At 59.2% G+C, this 22,148-nt stretch overlaps 1 protein-coding gene across 1 annotated transcript in view; it reads right to left on the reverse strand.

The window, feature by feature from the left end:
• ABCA7 (ATP binding cassette subfamily A member 7) overlaps positions 1-21,012 on the reverse strand; it is a 48,329-nt gene extending 27,317 nt beyond the window's left edge. Inside the window, exons 1-17 of the mRNA XM_054013588.1 lie at positions 20,934-21,012; positions 13,115-13,240; positions 12,445-12,538; positions 11,769-11,910; positions 10,892-11,019; positions 8,985-9,106; positions 8,123-8,317; positions 7,578-7,667; positions 5,100-5,337; positions 4,303-4,442; positions 3,928-4,044; positions 3,410-3,589; positions 3,105-3,313; positions 2,795-2,971; positions 1,860-2,082; positions 1,252-1,473; positions 688-892 (exon numbers count right to left, since the gene is read on the reverse strand). Of these exons, the coding sequence (XP_053869563.1) occupies positions 688-892; positions 1,252-1,473; positions 1,860-2,082; positions 2,795-2,971; positions 3,105-3,313; positions 3,410-3,589; positions 3,928-4,044; positions 4,303-4,442; positions 5,100-5,337; positions 7,578-7,667; positions 8,123-8,317; positions 8,985-9,106; positions 10,892-11,019; positions 11,769-11,910; positions 12,445-12,538; positions 13,115-13,180 (2,548 nt within the window). The 5' untranslated portion in view covers positions 13,181-13,240; positions 20,934-21,012. The remainder of the gene's footprint in view (positions 1-687; positions 893-1,251; positions 1,474-1,859; positions 2,083-2,794; positions 2,972-3,104; positions 3,314-3,409; positions 3,590-3,927; positions 4,045-4,302; positions 4,443-5,099; positions 5,338-7,577; positions 7,668-8,122; positions 8,318-8,984; positions 9,107-10,891; positions 11,020-11,768; positions 11,911-12,444; positions 12,539-13,114; positions 13,241-20,933) is intronic.
• Between the last annotated feature and the right edge of the window lie 1,136 nt (positions 21,013-22,148).

The following is a 22,148-nucleotide window of genomic DNA, read 5'->3' on the forward strand; positions in this document are numbered from 1 at the left end:
GGCCTAGGGCCTTTTCCACACTGGAGTTTGCCCCGATTCTGGCCACGGGCCACGGGCCACGGGCCACGCAAACGCCTAAGACGGGCAGCGTCAGCCTCCACACAGCAGCTGGCATCGGCTCAGCTCAACCCGGGTTCCACAGCATGGGTGCAAACCGCGCCTCCGCCTGTCTGCACCAGCAGGATGCTGCAACAGGCCGGGATCCCCAGCGCAGATGGGCTTAATCCTCACCTCTCGAAGAGGGAGACACTCAGTGTTTTACTTCTACTTTGGAGGGCGGGTGAAACTGGGCTGCATGGGGTCTAGACAAACTGTGCTCCAGGATCTCAGCTATCAGTTAAGGAAAACAACCTTGGGTCTCTAGTCCTGACAAGTACGAAAGAATCTGGGTTCAGCTGACCCAGAGCCATCCGCCTGAGTCTGCAGGCAGCAAAGAGCTCTGAAAAATGCACGCTGCTCTTATTCATTTCAATTGGGATGTTAACTCTGAAACCTAATGATGGTGCACTAAGGCTAAGCAATTTCACTGATGATCTACCTGTGTGAGACTGGAGAAGTGTGGACTTATTATGAAAATCTGCACAATTCACTGAGAGTGGCAGCTCATAAATGGGTGGAGCTTGTGCTGCGGGCAGAGCTTGGGGGAGCATCCAAGTCCCAGATCCATTCCCAGTCCCACCCGCTGACCTGGGAAGACAGCCTCGATGTACCACGTGGCCAGGCCGTACAGACACGCGTCCAGGAGCAGCAGCGCCAGGGAGGTGGCGAAGTTGTAAGGGTCGTCCTGCACGGGGCTGGCGTTCAGGTTGTACCACTGGATCCCCACGCCCTGCTCCTCATACAGGGAGAAGTACTCACACCCAAACCCAAACGCCACTGGGGACAGGAGGCTCTGGCGGGGGAGAGGCAGGTGAAGCAAGAGCCAGGAAACCCCCAGACCCAGCACAGCTCCCTGGGAACTAGCCCCGGCCACCAGCCACCAACCTCCCCATGGCCAGGGGGCTGCCGATTCAGCGGCCAGCCTGTGAAATGCTAAGGGGTAGAGATTCCAAGTCCAGCCTTCCTCCGGGGGTGGGTGGTGTGGGGATGGGACAATTCTGAGCACGTCACTGGGACCCCTGTGCCCCCTTCGATCGGCACCCACATATGGAGACCCCATTAGAGCCAGGCTGAAAAGGACACCCTGGAGCGGGACCAGAAAACACCCAGGGTGTGTGACCTCCAGGCAGGCTGGAGCGGGGGCGACCTTACCACACAGAGGCGCAGCGGGAAGGTGATGTGGTCGCGCCAGGCCACGCACAGCACATAGGGCAGGTAGAAGGAGAAGTAGATGATGCCGCCACAGGCCGAGGCCAGGTTGGCGCGGGAGAAGAAGGTGCTGATGAGGAAGCACTGGGCGATGGTGGCCACAGCAAAGGCGGCCAAGAAGAGGAAGACCACAGCGGGGTCACTATAGGGCAGGATGTCTCCCAGCTGCACGGGGGGGTGGGGGGAACGGATTAGAGCTGTGGCTGGCAGAGACGCCGCGATCTCTCGTTGCCCGTCAGTCCCAGCCCTCTCTGCCCCGCTACTGCAGTGCCAGGCTCCCCCAACTACACTCAGCTCTGCTGCGGCCCGTCAATCCTAATCTACAGCCCCATCCTGCTACCCCAGCCCTGGGCTCTCCCCACGCCCGGATCCGACGATGCTCCTCAATCCCGACCCACAGGCCCCTCACTGCTACCGTAGCCCTGGGCTCCCCCCACGCCCGGATCCGACAATACTCCTCAAACCCCACCTGCAGCCCCCTCCTGCTACCCCAGCCCTGGGCTCCGCCCTCCCAGCACGGCCCCCCTCCCACTGGCGCTCTGCAGACGTACCTTGAGGATGAGGACGAGGAAGGAGGCGCTGATGAGGAAGGGGATGAAACTGCTGATGAACCAGCTGAGCCAGAGAATACCACTGCTGAGCCCCATAATCTTCATGGTCTCCTTCAGCCGGGCTTCCTTCTCATGCACCACCCCTTTGATGATCATGGCCACCGAGTAGATCCAGGCCAGCGTCATGAACAGCGGCAGTGAGCGGTTCAAGACCCGCAGGAAACTGCGGGAGGGCGTGTGGAGGGGGGAGCAGACGGGTTAACCCTGGAACGCCACGCCCCACTGGCACTTTGTGAAATGAGTTGGGGGGGGTGGCTCCACGCAGTTCCCAGGCGCCCACGGACACGGGAGACAATGCCCCACCCCGCTCCATGAGCCAGACGCCACACAGGACGCCGCTGCGTCCCAGAGAGCCACGGCAAAGGGCAGGGACACCTCAGCAAGGGACTGCAGAGGGTGGGGAACGAATCATCTCCCCTCTTGGAAACGGAGCAGAGATCAGCCTTGGCCAGCAGAGGGCGCTGCAGGGAATGGGGGGGGGGAATACACAGGGATATAGACCGTTCCTATCCCAATCAGCAGGGGGCACTGCAGGGAATGGGATGGAGGAATGGGGGGGGAAATACACAGGGATATAGACCGTTCCTATCCCAATCAGCAGGGGGTGCTGCAGGGAATGGGATGGAGGAATGGGGGGGGGAATACACAGGGATACTGTATAGACTAATTCCTACCCCAGTCACTAGGGGCACTGCAGGAAATAGGGGCAGGGCATGGGGGGGTAGATACATAGGAAAACAGACCCATTCCTGCCCTACCCAGCGGGGGCCCTGCAGAGTTCGTGACTAGAAGGGGCACCCGATTTTATGTTGCTCCTGCTCAAGCCTATGGGGTGGACAGACTGGATCCCGTCCGGGGAGCACGCGGCCACTCACACGTCATCCACGTAGCAGGGGTAGGGCATCTGCTGCAGGTAGATGCCGGTGCGGCTGGCCGTGCCGCTCAGGACCCGCGTGACGGCCCGCTCCACCAGGTCCTGCACGTAGACGAAGCCCCCCCAGACGTAGCGCAGGTCGCTGAAGGGGTCGGCGGCCGGGCCTGGGTCCCAGAACCTGAACGAGCGGAGAGAACGTGAGCAAGGGCGGGGCAAAGCACCCCCCACCCCAGACATGGACCTCGCAGAGAGGAGATCTTGGGGGAAGGGAAGGCAGCATTTCTATAGGGCCCTCCCCCAGGCGCCCGCACCTGTCCTTGATCTTGTTGCTGCGGGTGACATCGTCAATGTCCATGCGGATCTTGTAGCGGACGTGGGGGGGCAGCTCCCCAGGGGTGGCATTGTCGGGGGGCAGGAAGACCACGCCGGCCCAGAACTGGCGCCCCTCCAGCAGCTGCAGGGCCCGCGACACCAGCTGCTCTTCGGAGGCCACCGCCTCCACCTTGTCCAGGGAGACGCACTGTGGGCAGGAGCGGGAGAGCAAGGCCCTTAGCGCGGGGGGGGTCCAGAGGCAGGTAGCCAGGGGGACGGGGGGGGTTACTCGCACGCGCCGCACCTCAATGAACTGCGACAGGGTGCCCACAACCTGGTCCACCTCCGCGTAGACCTGGCGCCAGGTGTAGGCCTCACCCCCTGGCACCCCTGCCAGGAACTCGCCCACGGCCGACGGGTCCCATGAGGTGCGGTTCAGGCGCTGCTCCACCAGGCGGGAGGTGGCAGGTGCCCGCAGCAGGCTCTGTCAGGGCAAAGGAACAGGGGACAGGGCTGCGGCAGCGTCCCCCAGCCAGTACACGGCCCTGCTACAGGGCCAGAGTGGGGCTGACCCCCTTTCCCCCACCCCAGTCCTTTCACTGCACCCCCTTCCCCAGCCCCACCACCCCATTCCCTTCACTGCACCCCCTCCCCTAGTCCCCCACCCCATTCCCTTTGCCCCCCATACCCATCCACCCACACCCCTCCCTCTGGGCCCCCACACCCATTACCTCCCATCCCACCACACCCTCCCCCTATACCCACTCCTCTGGGTCCCCCATTGCCCAGTCCCTGGCTGGCGCAGACCGAGGAGGGACAGACCTGAAGGACCCGCATCTCCAGGCTGCTGTTGAGGAAGGCATAGACCCGAGGCCCCAGCTCCTGCCAGGTGCCCCGCACCTCCCGCAGCACGGCCAGCTCCTGAAACGTCCGGTTCACCTGGGCCGAGAGGAGCGAGGGGGTCAGTGAGACAGGCTGCTGGCCCGGCTGGGGGTCATGCCCCACTCCCTCCCCCACCCCCGGCCCACTGCCCCTCCAGTATTGTGGATGGGAGGCCCATGGGACTCCAGCAGAGCCCACAGGCTGGGAGGGGCAGGGGGGAGATCCCCAGGCACTGAGGGGGCCCCTGGGTGCTCCAGGCTGACTGCATGGTTGGGATTCGTCCCCCGTCCCCTCCCTACCTCCCAACTCCTTCACCTCGGCCATGATCCTTCGTGTGCTGGGGTTGGACGGGGCGTAGAGGATTTTTCCGATGAAGAGAGGTTTGATCCCCTGCCACAGGATCCGGGACAGTGGGTTCGACTCCAGGTTCTGGATCAGCTCCTTGCAGTAGGGGCCTGCGTGGAAGGTGGGAGTGGGGGGAAGGATTGAGAGAAGTGGTCACGCTGGCCCCCACCCCCACAATAAACTTGTATACTGGAGATGGGGGGAGCTCCTCTATAGATCTGCCCCTCCCACCCCCCAATAAACCCACAGGCTGGGGAAAGGGGGATCCCCTCTAGAGAGCTGCCCCCTCCCACACCCAATAAACCTGCTGGCTGGGCATGGAATCTCCCTCTCCCCTCCAGACCCAGCCCTGGCTCCCTGCTGTCCCCTCCACTAGGGTTGGCTAAGGCCCGGTCCCCGCTAACCTCCCTGGGCTGCAGCTTCCCCTGGGGCAGAGGATACACCCCTCAGTCAAGCCCAGCTCTCCTCCCCACTTCCGAACTGCAGCCCTGCCAGGAAACCTCCTACCCGGGGCTGCCCGAACCCAGCCTAACCTGCCCTAGGAGCAGGGTCTCTGCCGCCCGCCACCCACACAGCAGGGGTGAGAGGCTGGGTTGCTTTAGGCACTTGTTCCTTTAGCTCAGGCCCTAGAGCCTCGCGCTCGCGGCTCAGCGCGGCCCGGGTTCAAATCCCGTTGTCGCCCCGAGCTGGGTCAGTTCCCCCCGCGTGGGATCCTGCTGCTGCATCTCCCTGCCCCGGCGGGGAGAGGCGGCTCCCCACTCACTCACTGGTGGCGTTGTCCAGCGGGATGGCTCCCTGCTCTGAGCTGTTGCGGTTCAGAAAGGCCTTGATGTCGTTGTCCTCGTACCAGTTGAGGGAGGGGATCTTGAGGCCGCCCCCTTCCGGGTGCCCGCAGGCGATGCGGGACACGGCCTCGAAGGCGCCCTGCAGGGAGGAGCCGGCGTCCCGCCCCGACAGGGCCTGCAGCTCCCGCCGGAACTCTGCAAAGCTGGTCATGGCGCCAACCTGGGGCAGGAGACACCAGCCACCCATGGGCACCAGGCCTCCAAACCAACACGGGCTGGGTGCTGTGCACGGTGGGCTGAGACCACGGGACAAGTACGCAGCCCCCAGGCCCCCCAGAGCCATGTGCCAGCAGGAGGGAGGGGGGAAGAAAGGCCCCTCCCCAGTCCCAGCCAAGCCCCTCCCAGCATAGAGACCAGGACCCCCGCCCAGACCCGCCGACAGTGCACTAAGCTCTCACTCCCAGGTCCTTCCCACCACCTGGGGTGGGGGGGAAAGAGGATGGAGACCAGTATGATGCTTTCAATCACTCCACTGTGCCCGTCCAGCTGGGGGGCTCCCCTGAACTGCAAAGGAGCCTCTGGTGTAAGCTGATAACTAGGGGGTTCGGGAGCTCGGCCTGAACCGGGGGTAACATCCCTCCCCCTTCCCGCTAGCGCCTAATGGACATTAACGCCATTGACAGAGATGTGCCCCTTGGCCTGCCCGCAGCCCGAAGAGGGAACACACCCGGGGCCATCCCTGTGGGGCTGGGCAAAGAAGGGTATGGGAAGCCGGCAATAACAGGGAGGAGAAAGGATCGTGTCCCACAGGGATCCCTCCTGTGCCTGTCAGCCCCCATATCTTTGGCCTCATGAGAGACAATCCCTGCCATAGAGAGTCAACAACCAAAGGGCAGGAGGGGAAACTGAGGCACACAGCAGGGCAATGACTCGCCTGGGATCACCGGCAGGTCAGTGGCAGCACCCAGGTCTCCCAGTCCCAGCCACTAGACCATGCTGTCTCCCTCGTTACAATGCTCTTGCAAGGTCAGGGTAAAAGCAGGGACAGGCTCCAGCACCCGAGCAAAGAGATCTGAAGCCCAACTCCGCCCCACGGCCACTTTCCCCACCCTCGGCACCAATATCCCAGCCAGGCTCTTCCCCCAGAGGCTCCTGAGGGTTTACAGCAGGAGAATTTAGCTGTTTTAGGAGAGGTCTGGACAAGAGAGGAGCCCCACGTCGATATCCCTGCTCAGCTGCCACCGGAGAGGGTTAGGGGTCATGCCAGCTCTGCCTGGGTCCAGGTCCCATCCTTCCCTGCTCGCTGTGTACTCGCAACTAGGACCACGACGCACGCAGCTGAGACCCTGGGTGCTCTGTGCTGGGGTACTGGCACCCCCTGCAGGGGGCACTGTGCTTGGCACCTGGGAGCAGCCACCCAAAGACAGGGGTTGGGGGGAGAATGATGGGGACAGTGGAGTGCGGATGGGAGGTGGTAGTGACGTATGTGCCCCATTGGCACGATGTGAAATGAGTTGGTGGGTCTCAGCGCAGTTCCCGGGCGCCCACACCAACACAACTGGCACAACCAGGCCCCTTTGTTGGGAGGCCACCGTCTAACTGGCACAGGGAGACAAAAGTGCCCCTAGAGGGGGGGGGTCTCTCTGGTTTGGGGCAGATCACAGGCACCACAGCCCCGGCTGCACCCACTGCTTAACCACCTAAACATTTGAGGTGGGAGGGGGGTAAAAATATTTTTTTCTACCACAAAGAACATTTTCATTTCAGTCAAAACGTTCCCCTCCTCCCCCCCCACCCCGCAAAAAGAATCCCCCAATTGTTCAGTTCTCAAAACGGGAGTAATTTGCCAAGGGTGGGGTTTGTTTTTTTAAGGGTTCCCCCTTCCTTTCCCCACCTCTCTTTTCCAGTAATGGGGGGGAAAGGAGGATTGGGAGAGAAAAAGTGAGAGAAAAGGGGGAAAAAACACCACAATATTCAGGTTTCATTTCATTCGCAGATACGAAGGGGCAGAAAAGAGCAGAGAGATTTTCCCAGCAGCTCCACCGGGCTTGGAGAACGCTGGGATCGGCGCGCCGGGGGGAGACTCCTGGTCTGGCTGGCCTCGCAGCCACGTACAAGAAGCTGACAGGGGGCCCAGCGGCAGGAACGTGGAAGCCCGGCCGGTGCATGGAGCTGCACATCCCTGGGGTAGTAAGAAGTTAGGGAAGCGTCTCCCTCTTTCCACCCTAGCGGGCGCACCTAACAGAGTGATCAGTGGATGCCAGGCTCCTACGCTTTGAACCCTGCCCGTGGAGGGGAGACCTGGCATTGGTCACAAGCATTGCCGGTGGCGCCAGGGGAGGAGTCTGCCTATAGAAACGCTGACCGGGGAGACGTTCCCCAAACCTCAGGCCCTGGGTCCCAGCGGAGCTGTAGGGCAGGGGAGCGGCGCAGACCTGGGGCCAGCAGGGACTCCGTTACCTCCTTCGCTAGCGTCTCGGCGCCCTGGAGGAAAGTGACCAGGGTCTCCAGGGCGCTTGCCACGTCGTCTGATTCGGAGCTCAGCCGTTCCTGCGGGAGGGGGAGAGGGCAGAAGAGTCAGACCCCCTAAGGGGCTCCTGGCAGCTCAGCGAGGCAGCTCACTGGGGCTGCGGGGGGCTATGGGCCTGGGTGGCCCCATCTCAGACACAACCCCCCCCCGCCCACCCTCAGCCTAAGCCAGGGGTAGATCTGGCTCCGTAATGGGAGAGGATGAACCAGCCAGGAGGCACGGGGACAGAGCCCCCATCACACACCCCGATCCCTGACCCAAGGCGCGAACTTCAGCGCCAAGAGCCAGCTCCTTCTTCCACAGCTGCCTGGCACCCAGCTCCAGACGCACCCAGAGCGCCTAGTCCCACTCCCACTCAAGTTCCCATTGGCTCCCAGGGGCAGGCGTGGAGCGGATCGGGGGGGGTCCCTTCGCTGGTAGGAGCCCCAGCCCCATGACTCCGGAAGTCCCCCTCCTCCCCCCCCCAGTTCCCTACCGCCAAGACTTGGGAGAAATCCGCTTGCGAGAAGAAACTGCGCTCCGTGGCCTGGAGGGTGGGCGCTGGCAGAGCACAGAGCCGCTCCTGCAGGCGCTCCGTGGAGCTCGCCTCCGCTGCCACCAGGAACTCCGCCAGCACGGAGGCGTTGCAGACGATGTCCTTCAGCGGCACACCGGTGGCGGCAAGGGAGAGCTGCAGGGGGAGACGAGAGCGGCCCGGTAGCCAGAGAAGCAGTGGACAGCCCTCCCACTCAGACACCCCTGCAGCCTTCCTCAGCTTCAGTCTGGCCACGCAGCCGGCGGAGCCCACAGGCTCCAGCGCGCCATGTTCTGTCCTGACCTGGGCAGCCTGCGAGCCACTGCGACAGACCTTTCTCTAGCTCCAACCTCCAGCACCCCCAGCACAGCAGGAGCTCCGGAAGCAACAGCAGCCCAGCGCACACGGCCCTTTGGGCAGAGGCTGGGGAAGGCAGGCAGGGCTTGTGGTCAACACAGCAGCCTGGAGAGCTGGGTTTGTTTTCCAGCACTGCCACAGATTCCCTGGGTGACCTTGGGCTTGTCACCTAACCTCACTGTTCCCCTTCTGTAAAATGGGGACAACACCTCCTTTGTCTGTTTACGGTGTGAGAACCCCAGTGCCAGTCGGCCCCCCGTTGTCACGATACATACCCCAAAGGTGGATGGGATACATCACTGGAAAACCAATAACTCACTGATCATTAACATTCTGCCGTGATGTATGGACGGTAAACCCACAAAGGGTAATGGAGGATCTGGCCCTGCAATACACCCACAAACAGCAGGGCGGGGTTCTTAGCCCCCTGCCCCTATCATGGACCCCGGGGATCAGCCCTACTCACGATGCGCAGGTCCAACCGAGCTCCCAGCAGCTCCTCCACCAGGGCAGGGGGGAGGGAGGCGTTGATCCGGAGGAAGTGGGAAAAGGTCTCACCCTCTTTCAGGTAGTCCTTGACCGGCCTGGCTGGGAGACACATGGGGGAGGGGCGGGGGTGAGGCCAAGCCAGGAGAGGAGCGATGGGAATGAGAAAGCAGCGGCAATGAGGTTGGGAAATTCACTGGGAAAGAACCAGAGTAGTTCAGCGAACTGCAGTGCCAAGCACCGTGAGATATGCCCCCAGAAGTCCTAGTCTAACATACGCCACGAAGTGCAGCCCCAGTGTGGACGCAATCAAGTGTAGCTGCTAACACCCACATGCCAATTGCCCGAGTCCCCTTTGCAGTGAAGACGTACAGTAACTCCTCACTTAACGGTGTAGTTCTGTTCCTGAAAAATGCGACTTTAAGCGAAACGATGTTAAGCGAATCCAATTTCCTCATAAGAATTCATGTAAATGGAGGGGGGGGGTTAGGTTCCAGGGAATTTTTTTTTTTTAACCAGACAAAAGGCATTCTATACATATTTTAAACAATTTTAAACAAGCAATTTAATACAGGCCCAGCCCACTGGCACTGGAGATGAGGCAGGCAAGGAGGCTGAAGGTGCTGTAGGCTAGGAGAAGCATGTTGCACAGCAGCAGCGGCAGCTTCCCCTACTCTGCAAGCACCAGAGGGGGGGGCTCAACCCTCAGCCTGCCCACTCCACCCCTTTCCCCAAGCCCCCACCCATCCTCTTCTCCCCCCAACCTCCTCCCCCTTTGCTGCGTCCTTCCTCCTCCCCTCCTTTCTGAACGCGCAAGCCAGCTGATTGCCGCGGGCAGGAGGCAGGGGTGGCACTCCTCCCCCTCCCAATCAGCTGGCCTGCGGCGTTTAGGAGGCAGGAGGGAGGGGGGAGGAGCGAGGACTTGGCCTGTGCAGGGTCTGCCGGCAGGCGGGAAGTGCTGGGCGGGGGGGGGGAGGTGGGGGGGGCATAGGCGTAGGGAGGCTGCCAGCTGTGGAGAAAGCAGGCAGCCAAACAACGTAATAGTGGAGCATTGCACAACTTTAAACGAGTATGTTCCCTAGGGTTACCATATCTATTAAATAAAAAAAGAGGACCCTCCACGGGCCCTGGCCCCGCCCATTTCCCCACACCCAGTCCGCCCCAACCCCGCCCCTTCCCGCCCTAACCCCACCCCTTCCTCCCTCCCACTCCCAGCCAAGGGGAAAGGGCTGCCCGAGCGCTACCAGCTTCACGGTTTGCCAGGCAGCCCCCAGACCCTGCGCCCCCGGCCGGCGCTTCCCCAGCGCAGCTGGAGCCCGGGAGGGGAAGTGCCCGGCCGGCGGCTGGGGTCCGGAGGCAAGGGGGCTGCCTGAAGCCCATAGCGCTCGGGCAGCTCGGCTCTTAAACAGAGCCGAAGAGTCAGGGGAGGAGCAGAGCCGCCATTTTCCCGGACATGTTCGGCTTTTTGGCAATTCCCCCCAGACGGGGGTTTGAGTGCCGAAAAGCTGGACATGTCCGGGAAAAAGAGGACGTATGGTAACCCTAATGTTCCCTAATTGATCAGCAACGTAACAATGAAACAACGTTAACCGGGACAACTTTAAGTGAGGAGTCACTGTACCTACAGGGCCTGATCCTGCAGGGTGCTGTGAGAGGAGCTCTGTTGGTGTATACTCAAAAGGGGGGGGGGGGGGCTATTCAGACCTTTGGGGATCCGGGCGGGGGGGGGTGAATGTCATAAATCAGGAGCCCAACCGCTAATTCACTTCAAGTTTTGCAGCACAGTCCCCCATCGGGCCTGGATCAAAGTTAAAATGCCAGAGTGTCACAGCAGGATATCGGATCAACCCCTCCTTGCAGTCATGGCTGTGTGGCCGGAGGCCTTACCCATCCACGGAGCTCCGCTCCCCCAGAGCCGGCGTAGGGCAGGCAGGAGCTGGCCAAAGCTGCTCAGGGTCTGCTTGCTGTTGGCATGGAGCAGCACCTTCCGGGCATCTGCAAACAGGCGGGAGATGCTGCAGGGACAGAGAGACAAGGAGCTGAGACCAAGTCATCCCTTAGCATCTGCTCCCCTCCGAGAACTCCCTTCACACCTCTGGAATCTACCTGGGACAGGGGAGGCAGCCTGTGACTGGGGCCAGGAGTTAGCTCCCCTGCCCAAATGCAGTCTGGAGACCTCTCGTCATGCTCCCTATTGAGCCAACTGTGTGGTCCAAAAAGACTACATGACCCAGCATGCCTCCTCCAGGCAAAAGACTACTCTCCTCCAGGAGCACTGCATGCTGGGAGTTATACTCACCTCTGGCTGCACCTCCACCCCCTTGAAATAAGAAGCAGCATTGCATGCTGGGAATTGTGGGCCACACTTCCATATGCTTGAAACAATAAGGAGCATTGCATGCTGGGAGTTGTAGTTTCCACAGGATACACCTGCGTTTGGATCAAGGCGGAGCACAATCTTGCTGCAATCTCTCCAGGCCTTTGGGGAAGGGCAGCTAGCATTGTCTACATTGAATGGGCGATATCCCTCGGGCTGGCGACAAGTTGCCAGCTGTGGGGGCAGGAGAGAGGGGGGATGTCTCAGCTGAGCAAAGCGTGGGTAGCCCCCGGTTTCCAACCCAACCATGATGGTGCGATCGGGGGGCCAGCTCCGATCGCCGCACGTAGCCACAGATTGCCTGGCAACAAACCAAGACAGCCGTCTGTACTCCCGCTGGTGCAACATCAGAAGCCAGAGAGGGGAGCAGGTGAGACAGCGACTCACATGGACTGGTTGAAGTTCCCCACCACGCCGGGCGTCTCGCCAGCCGTCGGGTACTGGAAGCAGGGATTGTTCACATTACAGATGATGCCCTGAATCCACGACAGCGTCCCAGCCGAGGGCAAGGCCTTGTTGGGGAAGTGACCTGCAGAGGGAGGGAGAGAGCCCGGAAGGAGCTAGAAGGCCGCAGAGGAAAGTCAGATGCAACTTGAAGGTCAGCCGTGGTTCTACGTAAGGGTTGCTGGGCAGAGACCCTGGTGTCTCCACTCCCCATCCCTCTGGGACACCCATGAAAGCAAAAAGCGAACAGCGCTGGACACTGCTAAGACCGCAGATGCATACATCTCCTCCTTGCTGCTCTGCAAACCCACCCCCTCGATCCAGCCACAGAAGCCCCCTCTCAGTCTAGGTCCTCTTCAGAGCAGGCCCTGCCCATCGTGCTAAACTCTGTGAGATGCCCACTGCGGGGCAGACCACCCAATCCCTGGCACAGCGTGAATTTCATCCCTTGGTGCACAGAGAAGCCCCTCCCCTAACCCTGGTGCTGGGCCCACAGGCAGCCGAGGACCGTGGAAGGGCATTACGAGAACTGGTTTGAAACCGGTTTGGGCTCACTCGGTTCAAACCCCGTTGGGCCAGCTGGTTTAGCTGGGTCTCCACCTCAGGGGGCGGCACTTACATTCATGCTGCTCGAAAGGGGGATGTGACTGTCGCACCGAGATCAAGATGAAGAAGAGGAAGAGGGGCCACAGGAGCTCAACGGCGAGTTGGATCTGGAGAGAGACAGAGACGGGCCCGGAGTGGTCAGATGATTCACAGGGAACCCACAGGGGCAGCAATGGGAGCAGAGGGGACCAGCCTGGTCAGCCCACTCTGCCGTGAGCCACACGGATGTGGAGTGACAAACCTGGGGATCGTCCTGAGCACAAGAGGAGGCGAGTTCCAATCTCTCCTCTCAAGAAGTTCCAAGAACTCCTGGTCTTCAGCCCTGGGGCTCAGCCACCCTGCCCACATGGGTAAGTCCAGGAGGTTCTGTGATAGAAGGCAGCTTCCCTCTCCTCTGGATCCAGGGAAATTTAGGAGATTGGGGGGGGGGTGCATGCAGAAGGGCAATAAGAGGAGGGAGGCTGATGGCGGGACGAGAAGAGGGATCCCTTGGAAATGAAGGGGAGGAACCCAGCTGTTTCCCATCTAAGCTCACTCGGCCCCGTGAACAGTGGCTCATTCCCACCCATCTCCACCAGGGGCTGCTCTTGAGCGGAAGAGCTTCCCCCTTTCCACTGCAGCTTGTGCCCAGTGGGATTTAGGGCTCTGGTCCCTGGCTGCAAATTCCTGCCGAGCCGACTCACCTTCTGCCTGCGCTGATAGGTGAAGTTCTTCCACAGCAGCAGCCCCAGCTGGGTCCCAAACCCCATGGTGCAGATGGAGTCAGGGCTGCCCCCACCATGCTAACACCGCCGGCTCTCTGGTCAAGGCTGAGGAACAAAAATCAGTGGAGAGTCAACTTAAATGCAAGGCCCCCTGCTATGTAAGGGGCTTCTGGACCAACAAGAGTCATTGAGGCGTTTATAGCCACACCTGCCCCATCCTTTCCCTTCAGGAGGAGCTATGGGGAACAGTAAGAACTCTGGACAGTGGCAGCCTCTCCCAGCAGGGGGCGCTGTAGGGTGTGGGGCAGGAGCGCTGGCAGTGGAGGGAACTCCTGGGTAACCCAGTCCCCGGCTCTCCCAGCAGGGGGCGCTGTAGGGCATGGGGCAGGAGCGCTGGCAGAGGAGGGAACTCCTGGGTTACCCAGTCCCAGGCTCTCCCAGCAGGGGGCGCTGTAGGGTGTGGGGCAGGAATGGTGCCAGTGGAGGGAACTCCTGGGTTACCCAGTCCTAGGCTCTCCCAGCAGGGGGCGCTGTGGGGCCGGAGTGATGCCAGGGGAGGGAACTCCTGGGTAACCCAGTCCCCGGCTCTCCCAGCAGGGGGCGCTGTAGGGTGTGGGGTGGGAATGGTGCCAGTGGAGGGAACTCCTGGGTTACCCAGTCCCAGGCTCTCCCAGCAGGGGGCGCTGTGGGGCGGGAGCGATGCCAGGGGAGGGAACTCCTGGGTTACCCAGTCCCAGGCTCTCCCAGCAGGGGGCGCTGTGGGGTGGGAGTGATGCCAGGGGAGGGAACTCCTGGGTAACCCAGTCCCCGGCTCTCCCAGCAGGGGGCGCTGTAGGGTGTGGGGCGGGAATGGTGCCAGTGGAGGGAACTCCTGGGTTACCCAGTCCCAGGCTCTCCCAGCAGGGGGCGCTTTGGGGCGGGAGCAATGCCAGGGGAGGGAACTCCTGGGTTATCCAGTCCCAGGCTCTCCCAGCAGGGGGCGCTTGCACTGGGGCGAACAGGTGCCCATTTCAGTCCCAGCAGGGGGCGCTGCAGAGAATGGTGCAGGAATGCTGGCTGCAGGGATCGCACAGAGGCATCCCGGGTCTAACCTGCCTGAGCCAGCTCCATCATCCTGCTCTCTCCCTGCTGCCATTACCCAGCTCTGCCTACCCACAGCCGGATCTCTGGCCCCCGCTGTCCCACCCCGGGCCCCAGGGCCCACCGAACTTGTATGGGAGCTTTGGAGAACAAAGAAGGCGTCTTTTACAGAGGGGAGGAGGTTGCCGTGACAACGGCTCAGCGACTCCAAGTCACCATTAAGGAACAAAGGGGCCTGGAAGCTAATTGGTAACATGACCCTCTGGCGTGGGAACCCTGCCCATGGGCCCTGGCACGCAGCCCGCCCGCTGGGCTCACACCCTCCCAGGAGTGGCTCTGTTTGCAGCCCAGCAGAACAGACAGCCCCCCAGCACAACTCCCTTGCAACTCCTTCAGGGGTCTTCCAGGAGATGCCCAGGGCGGGAGCACCCAGCTGGCCACCAGACCTGATCCTCCCATTCCCCCCCCCCCCCACCACACACACACACACACACAGTGCCTGGGGACATGGGCAGCTGGGAGACCGCATGCCCAACCAAGGGAATGACTGAAGCAACGGAAGCATCATCTCAGCAGCAAGACCGGGGGGAGGGAGGGAGGTTTTGGGGCTATCAGGCGTCCTGGGCTCCCCAGTGACACGGCCCCACAACCCGACTCACAGCAGGAATTGTTGTAACATAGGGAAGATCTATCTCCACAGGGAGCCCAAAGCCGAGACATGCCGGCCAATCACAAGGCTCTGCAGGGGTCAAGCCTCCCACACGCAGTATGCACGTGGCGTGGCCCAGGCTGGACTGGAGCAGCATCTAAGCTGAAAAGAGATGGGAGGAAATGGCCCCACCTGATCTGCTCCCCTATCAGGGTTACAGTAGTGCCCGTTTCACAATAGGGCCCGCAGCCTCCATCAAGCACAGGACTCCAGAGACGGGCCCTGCCCCAGAGAGCTCGCTGTCCAGGGCTGTGACGAGATGCACCAGGCGCTGATGCAGACAAACAGGACAGGGGAGGGAAGAGAACGGGGAGCCCAGCACGGTTTGCGGACTCAGCAGGTCTCCACCCCCTGCAGGGCTGACGCAGCTGGAATCTGCAAACGCCACCGTCCACAGGCAAGATGGTTCAGTGCCTGGACCCTAGCAAGCTACTGCGTGATCTTCAGACCGGCCCAGACTGACTCAGGGACAAAGGGTGGCCAGCCAGGAACAGACGCCCCAACACCAAGCGAGCAAAGATCACAGCTGGGTCCTGCCATCCAGGCCAAGTGCACTGCCCCGGGGTCACTGAGCCGGGTGCCCTGGACAGGTCTCTAGAACCTGCCCTCGTCTTAGCAACAAAGATGAGCGGTCAGAGCATTTCCCAACCTTCCCCCCCTCCGCACACACACACACCGGCTAACAATAGCCCTGCAACTTTTCAAGGCAATGCAGTAACTCAACAGGAAGCCAGAGGGAACACACAGAGCTCATCCTCCCCCTGGAACATGGGCAAATCCCCTCCCACAGCCCAAGGATCCTCACTACAGAGCTGATCTCAGCTGGGAAGCCTTAAAACGGGATCATCCCTCTGCTAAACCAGCTGAACATGCCCAGACCTGAGGCAACTGTCCAGGGACCATGCGTAGAGTGGGCCTAGCCAAGCTGTGGCATTATATCACAGAGATAGACCCTACCCTGAGAGTATGTAGCTGGAAGTCCAAAGGCTAGTGAATGCAAATCTCGGGGAGCGCGGCACCCTGGCCGTCGGCACAAACCCAGGCTGCTTTCATCTCTGCTGATGCTGCTTCGCTTCATTGCCGAGAGTTTAGACAGAGGAGACTCTGTATAGGCCCAAAACAGCTTCCAAATCCTGCCCCCACATCTCAACCCCGACCAGAGCTAGCGGCTAAGAGGGACGTTCAAGTTCCTTGGACTGTTCTCTGCTGAACACCCAGCGAGGTGAGCTCTTTCAAAACTCTGGCCCCACAAGAACCAACTGCGGACGCGCCTGCCTGTAACACGACCTCTCAGACGCACAAAGCTCCCAGCCGGTGCAGACAGACTTAGTTCGTTGAGCTGATTTTCTCGGAGATTACTGCAGCCGAGTCAGCAGAAAAGTTTAGTCGGTTGGCAACTCCGCCTGATTCTGTTCCACCTTGCCCCCTGCGCTTTGGGGGGATAAAATGCACCAATGACATTCCACAGAAGTGTCTATTAAAAAACACAACTACTGCACATCTCATTTCTCTCTGAAATCAATGAAAAGATGCCCATTGAAGTCTATGGCGTTGGGATCAAGCCCTTCGTAATATTTTCATGATTATTATTTGTATTATTGTAGTACCTGGACAGGGATCCCCTTGTGATAGGCGCTGTACAACAAACCCACAGCCCCTGCCCTACATTATCTATAGCATCTTGCATCCCTAAAGCTCTCTCTCAGACTATGCTCCGTAATGCTACCGCCAAGCCCCTCGCAAAGTAAACCAAGGCACTTTGTGCACAGTGATAATTCCATCCACCATTAAAACGCAGTCACTTCTGGGGTGGAAGTCAGCACACCACCACAACAGTTAAGATCCAGAAGTAAAGTGCAGCATTCCATTAAAACGGCAAGGGGGATTTCTTAGAGGGCCGGGCAGAATTTGTAGCTGAATTTGACCAGGATGGATACGGACACACAGCCATAAAATAAAACCAACTCCTTTCTGAATATTTGAAGGATTCCCATCTGCAGGTTAAAACAACGGAACAGGGGTTAGACGAGAGAACCTTTGCAGTCCCTGTGATTGGATCTGATTCGTTTCAACACCAGGGCCAGTCAATTTCAACACCACAAGGGTTTTGTAACCAAAGCAGCTGCAAACTCACCTATCTTCCCCCTCTCCTCCCCTACCGGAAAAATGTCGACACGTCCAACCAGCTCGAAGCGCTACATGGGCAAAGCTGGAGTTTGGTCAGTATCCAAGTGACTGCTGGTGTCACAGTCAAGTTTTCTCTCCCACCTCTTGGTTCTGAGCAGCTCCCCCGGTCCTAGCTCAGAATCCGCTTCAGGGATGGGGTCAGACTAGCGCTCAGCCAATACTCCCCATGCTGAGCAACAGGGCAGGCAACCAGCAGTGCCCTGCTGCTGGGGCTTAGTCTGCCGCTCCCCCTTGCCCACGGGGATAAGCAGGTCCCACAGCAAGGCAGGATTATGATGTTGCCAGGAAATCCTTCTAATCACATTGCAGAGCCCGATATCAGCGGCACTAAGGCAGGGGCCAGACTGAAGGATTTCCCTGCCTGGGGCACAGGGCAAATGGGCTTTGCGCTCCCACCTTCTCCTAACCCCCATTTTACAGATGGGGAAACTGAGGCCCAGAGCGGGGAACTGATTTGGCCAAGGAGCACTGTGAGGCAACAGAAGAGCAGATAATGGAGGCCAGGAGACCGGACTCTCATTCCAACGCCCTGTCCACTACGTGCAGCACACAGGTGAGCCCTCAGGCGATGGGGCTTGGAGGGAAAGAACTCTCTGTATACACACGCCCGTACCCCACCTGCACTAGGAATCAGGCAGCTCACAGCCTGATCCATCCACCGGGGCCTTGATGTTACTTAGGGCCCTTGCGAATCACAATGGTCAGACCAATGCCCAGTGTCACTCGGTGCTGAAAAGCCCAGCAAATACAGCTGCTCTGAGTGACCCGTCCTGATCTCGCGGAGCGCGTGCAGGCCGGTTCTGCGTCGCTCATGCTGTAGCAAGGAAGGAAATGACGGGGTGTTGGTTTGCTTGATTTCAACACCTGATATTGCCAAGGTTAAAAACTAGCAGAATGTTAAGAGAGAAAAAGTTTTCAGGCCAACTTTACACATCACACAGCAGTAAAATATACAAGGCCATTTTAAACACAATCCATTCCTTGATTATTCCCAACCGAGGTCAGGGCCCCACAGTGCCAGGTGCTGCGCACACAGTAAGAGGCAGTCCCCTCCCTACCCCAAGGAGCTCACAGTCTAAACCAGGGGTCTCAAACTCAAATGACCATGAGGGCCACATGAGGACTAGTACATTGGCCCGAGGGTCACATTACTGACACCTCCCCCACGCTGCCCTCGGCCCCATCCCCACTCCACCCCTTCCATGAGGCCCCACCCCACCCCGCCCTGCCTCTTCCCACCGCTTCCCTGCCCCCATTCCAACCCCTTCCCCGAAATCCCCACCCCAACTCCGCCCCCTCCCTGCCCCCAGGGGGTGCAGGAGGGGTGTGGGGTGTGGCAGGGGCTATGGGCAGGGAGTTGGGGTGTGGGGTGCAGGAGGGGTGAGGGGTGCTGCAGGGGGTCAGGGCAGGGGATTGGGGTGCAGGAGGGGTGCGGCAGGGGGCTCAGGGCAGTGGGTTGGGGTGCAGGAGGGGTGCGAGGTGCGACGGGCTCAGGGCAGGGGGTCGGGGTGCAGGGTACTGCAGGGGGTCAGGGTGCGGCTGGGGCTCAAGGCAGTGGGTTGGGGTGCAGGAGGGGTTCGGGGGGCGGGCTCTGGCCCGGCGCGCACCGGGGGCAGGGCAGGCTCCCTGTCTGCCCTGCCCCGCCCCGCCCCCGCGCTGCTCCGGTATGTGTGTATTGCTGTTGCTTCAGGCATCACCCCCCAGCATCTCCCATGGGCCGGGAACGGGGAACCGCGGCTAATGGGAGCTGCTGGGGGGCTGTGCCTGAAGCAACATTAACACACACAGGGAACCTGCCCTGCCCCGGTGCGCGTCGGGCCGGAGCCGCTCTAGGTAAACACTGGGGGCGGGAGCGCGGGCTGTGAGGGGCTCGCGGGCCGCATGTGGCCCATGGGCCACGTGTTTGAGATCCCTGGTCTAAACAGACGAGACGGACAAAGGGTGGGAGGGGAATGTGATTTGTCCAAGGTCACCCGGCAGATCGGTGGCAGAGCTGGGAACACAGCCCAGGTCTCCAGTTTCTAGCATTGCCAGCCCCAAATGTTCAATAATCATAAGGCAGGCCCAAATAACTCTCAGAATTGGTTTAAAAATCATGATATAGATGTAGATATAAATATAAACATTGGGTTCTTTTTGTTTGCCTTCTGTTTTCTGGGCCTGTAAGCCGTACTTGGGTCATATTTTCAAGCTTTTTCTCTGCAACCATGAGGCGTAGAAGCTTACTTAAAAAAAGAAAAAGAGGAGATTTTTCACATAATCAGAGGATTCCATGTCTGGGACTTTAAATAAAACACCAGTTATCACAGGAATTGGCAACACTGCAATTCCCAGTCAACTTGACATCAGCCCTTGATGTATACTGATGGTTTGCTCCTTGGGCATAAAGCATTTGCACGTGAGTGTCAGCCTAATATCAACCTACCCTGACACCTGCTTGCCAAAAACATGAAAAATCAAGTCACTTGTCAGGTAGGAGGTTATCAAAATGGTAGCCATGGGAAAAAGCCGAAGTGTCATGAAAGAGCCACCCAGAACTGTGAGAGCATTTGAACCAACCAAGATGTAAAAACAGCAGTAACCAGAACTGTGTTAGGATGGGCTGTCTCTGATGCACAAATCCCTCCATCCCAACCACCAAGGGGGCTGTAACCACACTGAAATCAACCTGCAACTATTTATATTTAGACAGGAGGAAAAAAAAAAAACTCTTTCACAATCAATCTCACAAAGAAAAGCCCAGGAGTACAGGATGCTCCGTGCAGGATTTTCATACAAATGGGTTTTTATCATCAGGAAGAAATAACCTAGCCAAGAAAGCTCTGATCAGGTCTGCACACGCTGCTCCCCGGAAGTGCCGATTACACAGCAAAGCGCTGGAGCGTCACTGGCGCAGCTACCCTGATGTAATCTGAACCCCTCAACAGGGCTGGCTCTTTCACCCTGCACCTCACGCTGCCATTGACCCCAGGGCAAACCCACGACCATTCCCATTCAGTCACATTTGCACTGGTGTAAACAACTGCACAAAGTGCAAGCCATGGAGATCCAGGCCCTCCGCCGGTGGGGAGCAGCTTTCCGTGGGATAATAATAAACTAGCATTCCCCACTCCCTGGGTTCTCCAGTGTCTTTTCATTAGGTTTCTCTTGCAGGCTGGTACCAGCACGATCTTCATCCTCACCCCTCCTCCAGCTTTACACCGATAAACTAGTGCCAGATAAAAGCCAGCCATCCACGGCCACCTCCTTCCCTGCCCTGCATACTCTGGAAGTGACTCCAGGGATTTTATCAACACTGGGATGCAGCGAGCTGATTCCCTGAGACGTCTGCTGAGAACTGGCTTCAATTCCACCACAGCCGCATATCAAGTTCCGCTGAGCCCCAGAGGATCAGGGATTGCGAGGCCACGCTCCGGGATGCCCTTGGCTAGCGTCCAAGCCCTGCCCCTGCAGAGGCTAGGACGGAAGGAAGCAATCGCACCCCAAAGGAAAGAGGGGAAAACAGGGGGGAGCACTTTGGAGAGGGTGGGCTGCAGGCTCTCTGCGTCCCCTGAAGTGGGCAGGAGATGCTGCCTTCTGCGCTGGGGTCAGGGCAGGGGTCAGGAGAAGCCCTGCCCAGATGCAGAAGTTGTAGCTACAGAGCCAGCAGCTGCTACCCCTCGGCCACCTGCAACTCTATTGCAACTTCCTGTGACCTCTGTTGACCTGAGATGGGTCCTGCTGCCCTGGGACCCCCAGGACCCCCCCTGTCTCTAGGACTCCCCCCCGAGCCCCACTGTCCCCCCTCCCCGCCTAGCTGTACTGCTCCCCCCCCCCCCGTACCTGCTCACTCCATAGCCAGCGCGGCCCCTTTAAGGGAAGCCCCCAGCCGCTCTCTCCTCGCGCCGGCCGGCTGCTGGGGCAGTCTCAGCGTTCCGCTAGCCCCGCCTCCGAGCCGCCAGCGTTCGGCTTTGGAACGTCGGGCACCGCCCACGCCCCAGCCTTATGGCTACAAAGCCGCCGCGTGCGGCCCGAGGGGAGGGGTTATTGCCGGTCGGGTGACGTCACATATTTTCTTAAAGGGCCCGTTGCTGCTCAGAGGGAGCGAAGAAGGCAGAACTGGGGGCCGACACTTCAGGCTGGGTTTGAATTGCCCCTTCCCCATCTGAGGCTAAGTTTTCAGAGACTGAGTTCACATAAGCAAACCCCGCCCCCCAGTGCCTGGGGAGTTTGGCAGTTGTCGGACTTTCACAGGCCCCCATGCTGGAGCCTTCCACTCAAAAAAAAAAAAAAAAGAGTCCTCCTCCTCCACTACAACAAGCCAGTTACTGAAAGCACAGGACTTTCTACGGCAAGTGTAGGCTGAATTGCAAGCCGAGGCACACCTGCTACAGGAAGCAATGAGGGTGAAAAGCAGTGCAAGGATAACTAGGGTGACCAGACAGCAAGTGTGAAAAATTGGGACGGGGAGGGGGGTAATAGCCTGTATAAGAAAAAGATCCAAAAATCTAGACTGTCCCTATAAATTGGGACATCTGGTCACCCCAGTAACAACAAACAAAAAACCCCAACTCATTTCAGGTTAAAAATGAGCCACTGTTTATTTATGCTTTTAATTCTAGAAGTGATGTACAGGAACAGGAGCTGAGCCCTCCACCTGTACACACAGCCTCTTTAAAGATATATCGCTTTATTCCTAGACCTGTGCTAATCTCACCTCACAAGAGCCCAATCTTCTATTACTCTAAAGATTAGTTATTTACATCAGAATCAACATCACACTGTTCTGAGGTGGTAGCATTTCACACCAGCTCTGGACAGGGGCTGTGCAAAATGCAGGGCAGAATCAGGCCTGAAGGCTGCTGCTCACATGCACCTCAGTTACCTTGGACAGCAAAATCAAGCAGCCTCACACCACTCCATGTAGAAAAGAATCTGTTGATTACTTTAAATAAGTTGTTTATTACAGGGACAGTATGGCTGTAGGACAGCAATGCAAAGGCTAAGATGGCATGGCCGCATGGTTTTCCCCATCTGTGTGATTGTCTAACCGGCGTG

The sequence above is a fragment of the Malaclemys terrapin genome, chromosome 24 (genome assembly GCF_027887155.1).
Source record: "Malaclemys terrapin pileata isolate rMalTer1 chromosome 24, rMalTer1.hap1, whole genome shotgun sequence".
Taxonomy (NCBI): domain Eukaryota; kingdom Metazoa; phylum Chordata; order Testudines; family Emydidae; genus Malaclemys; species Malaclemys terrapin.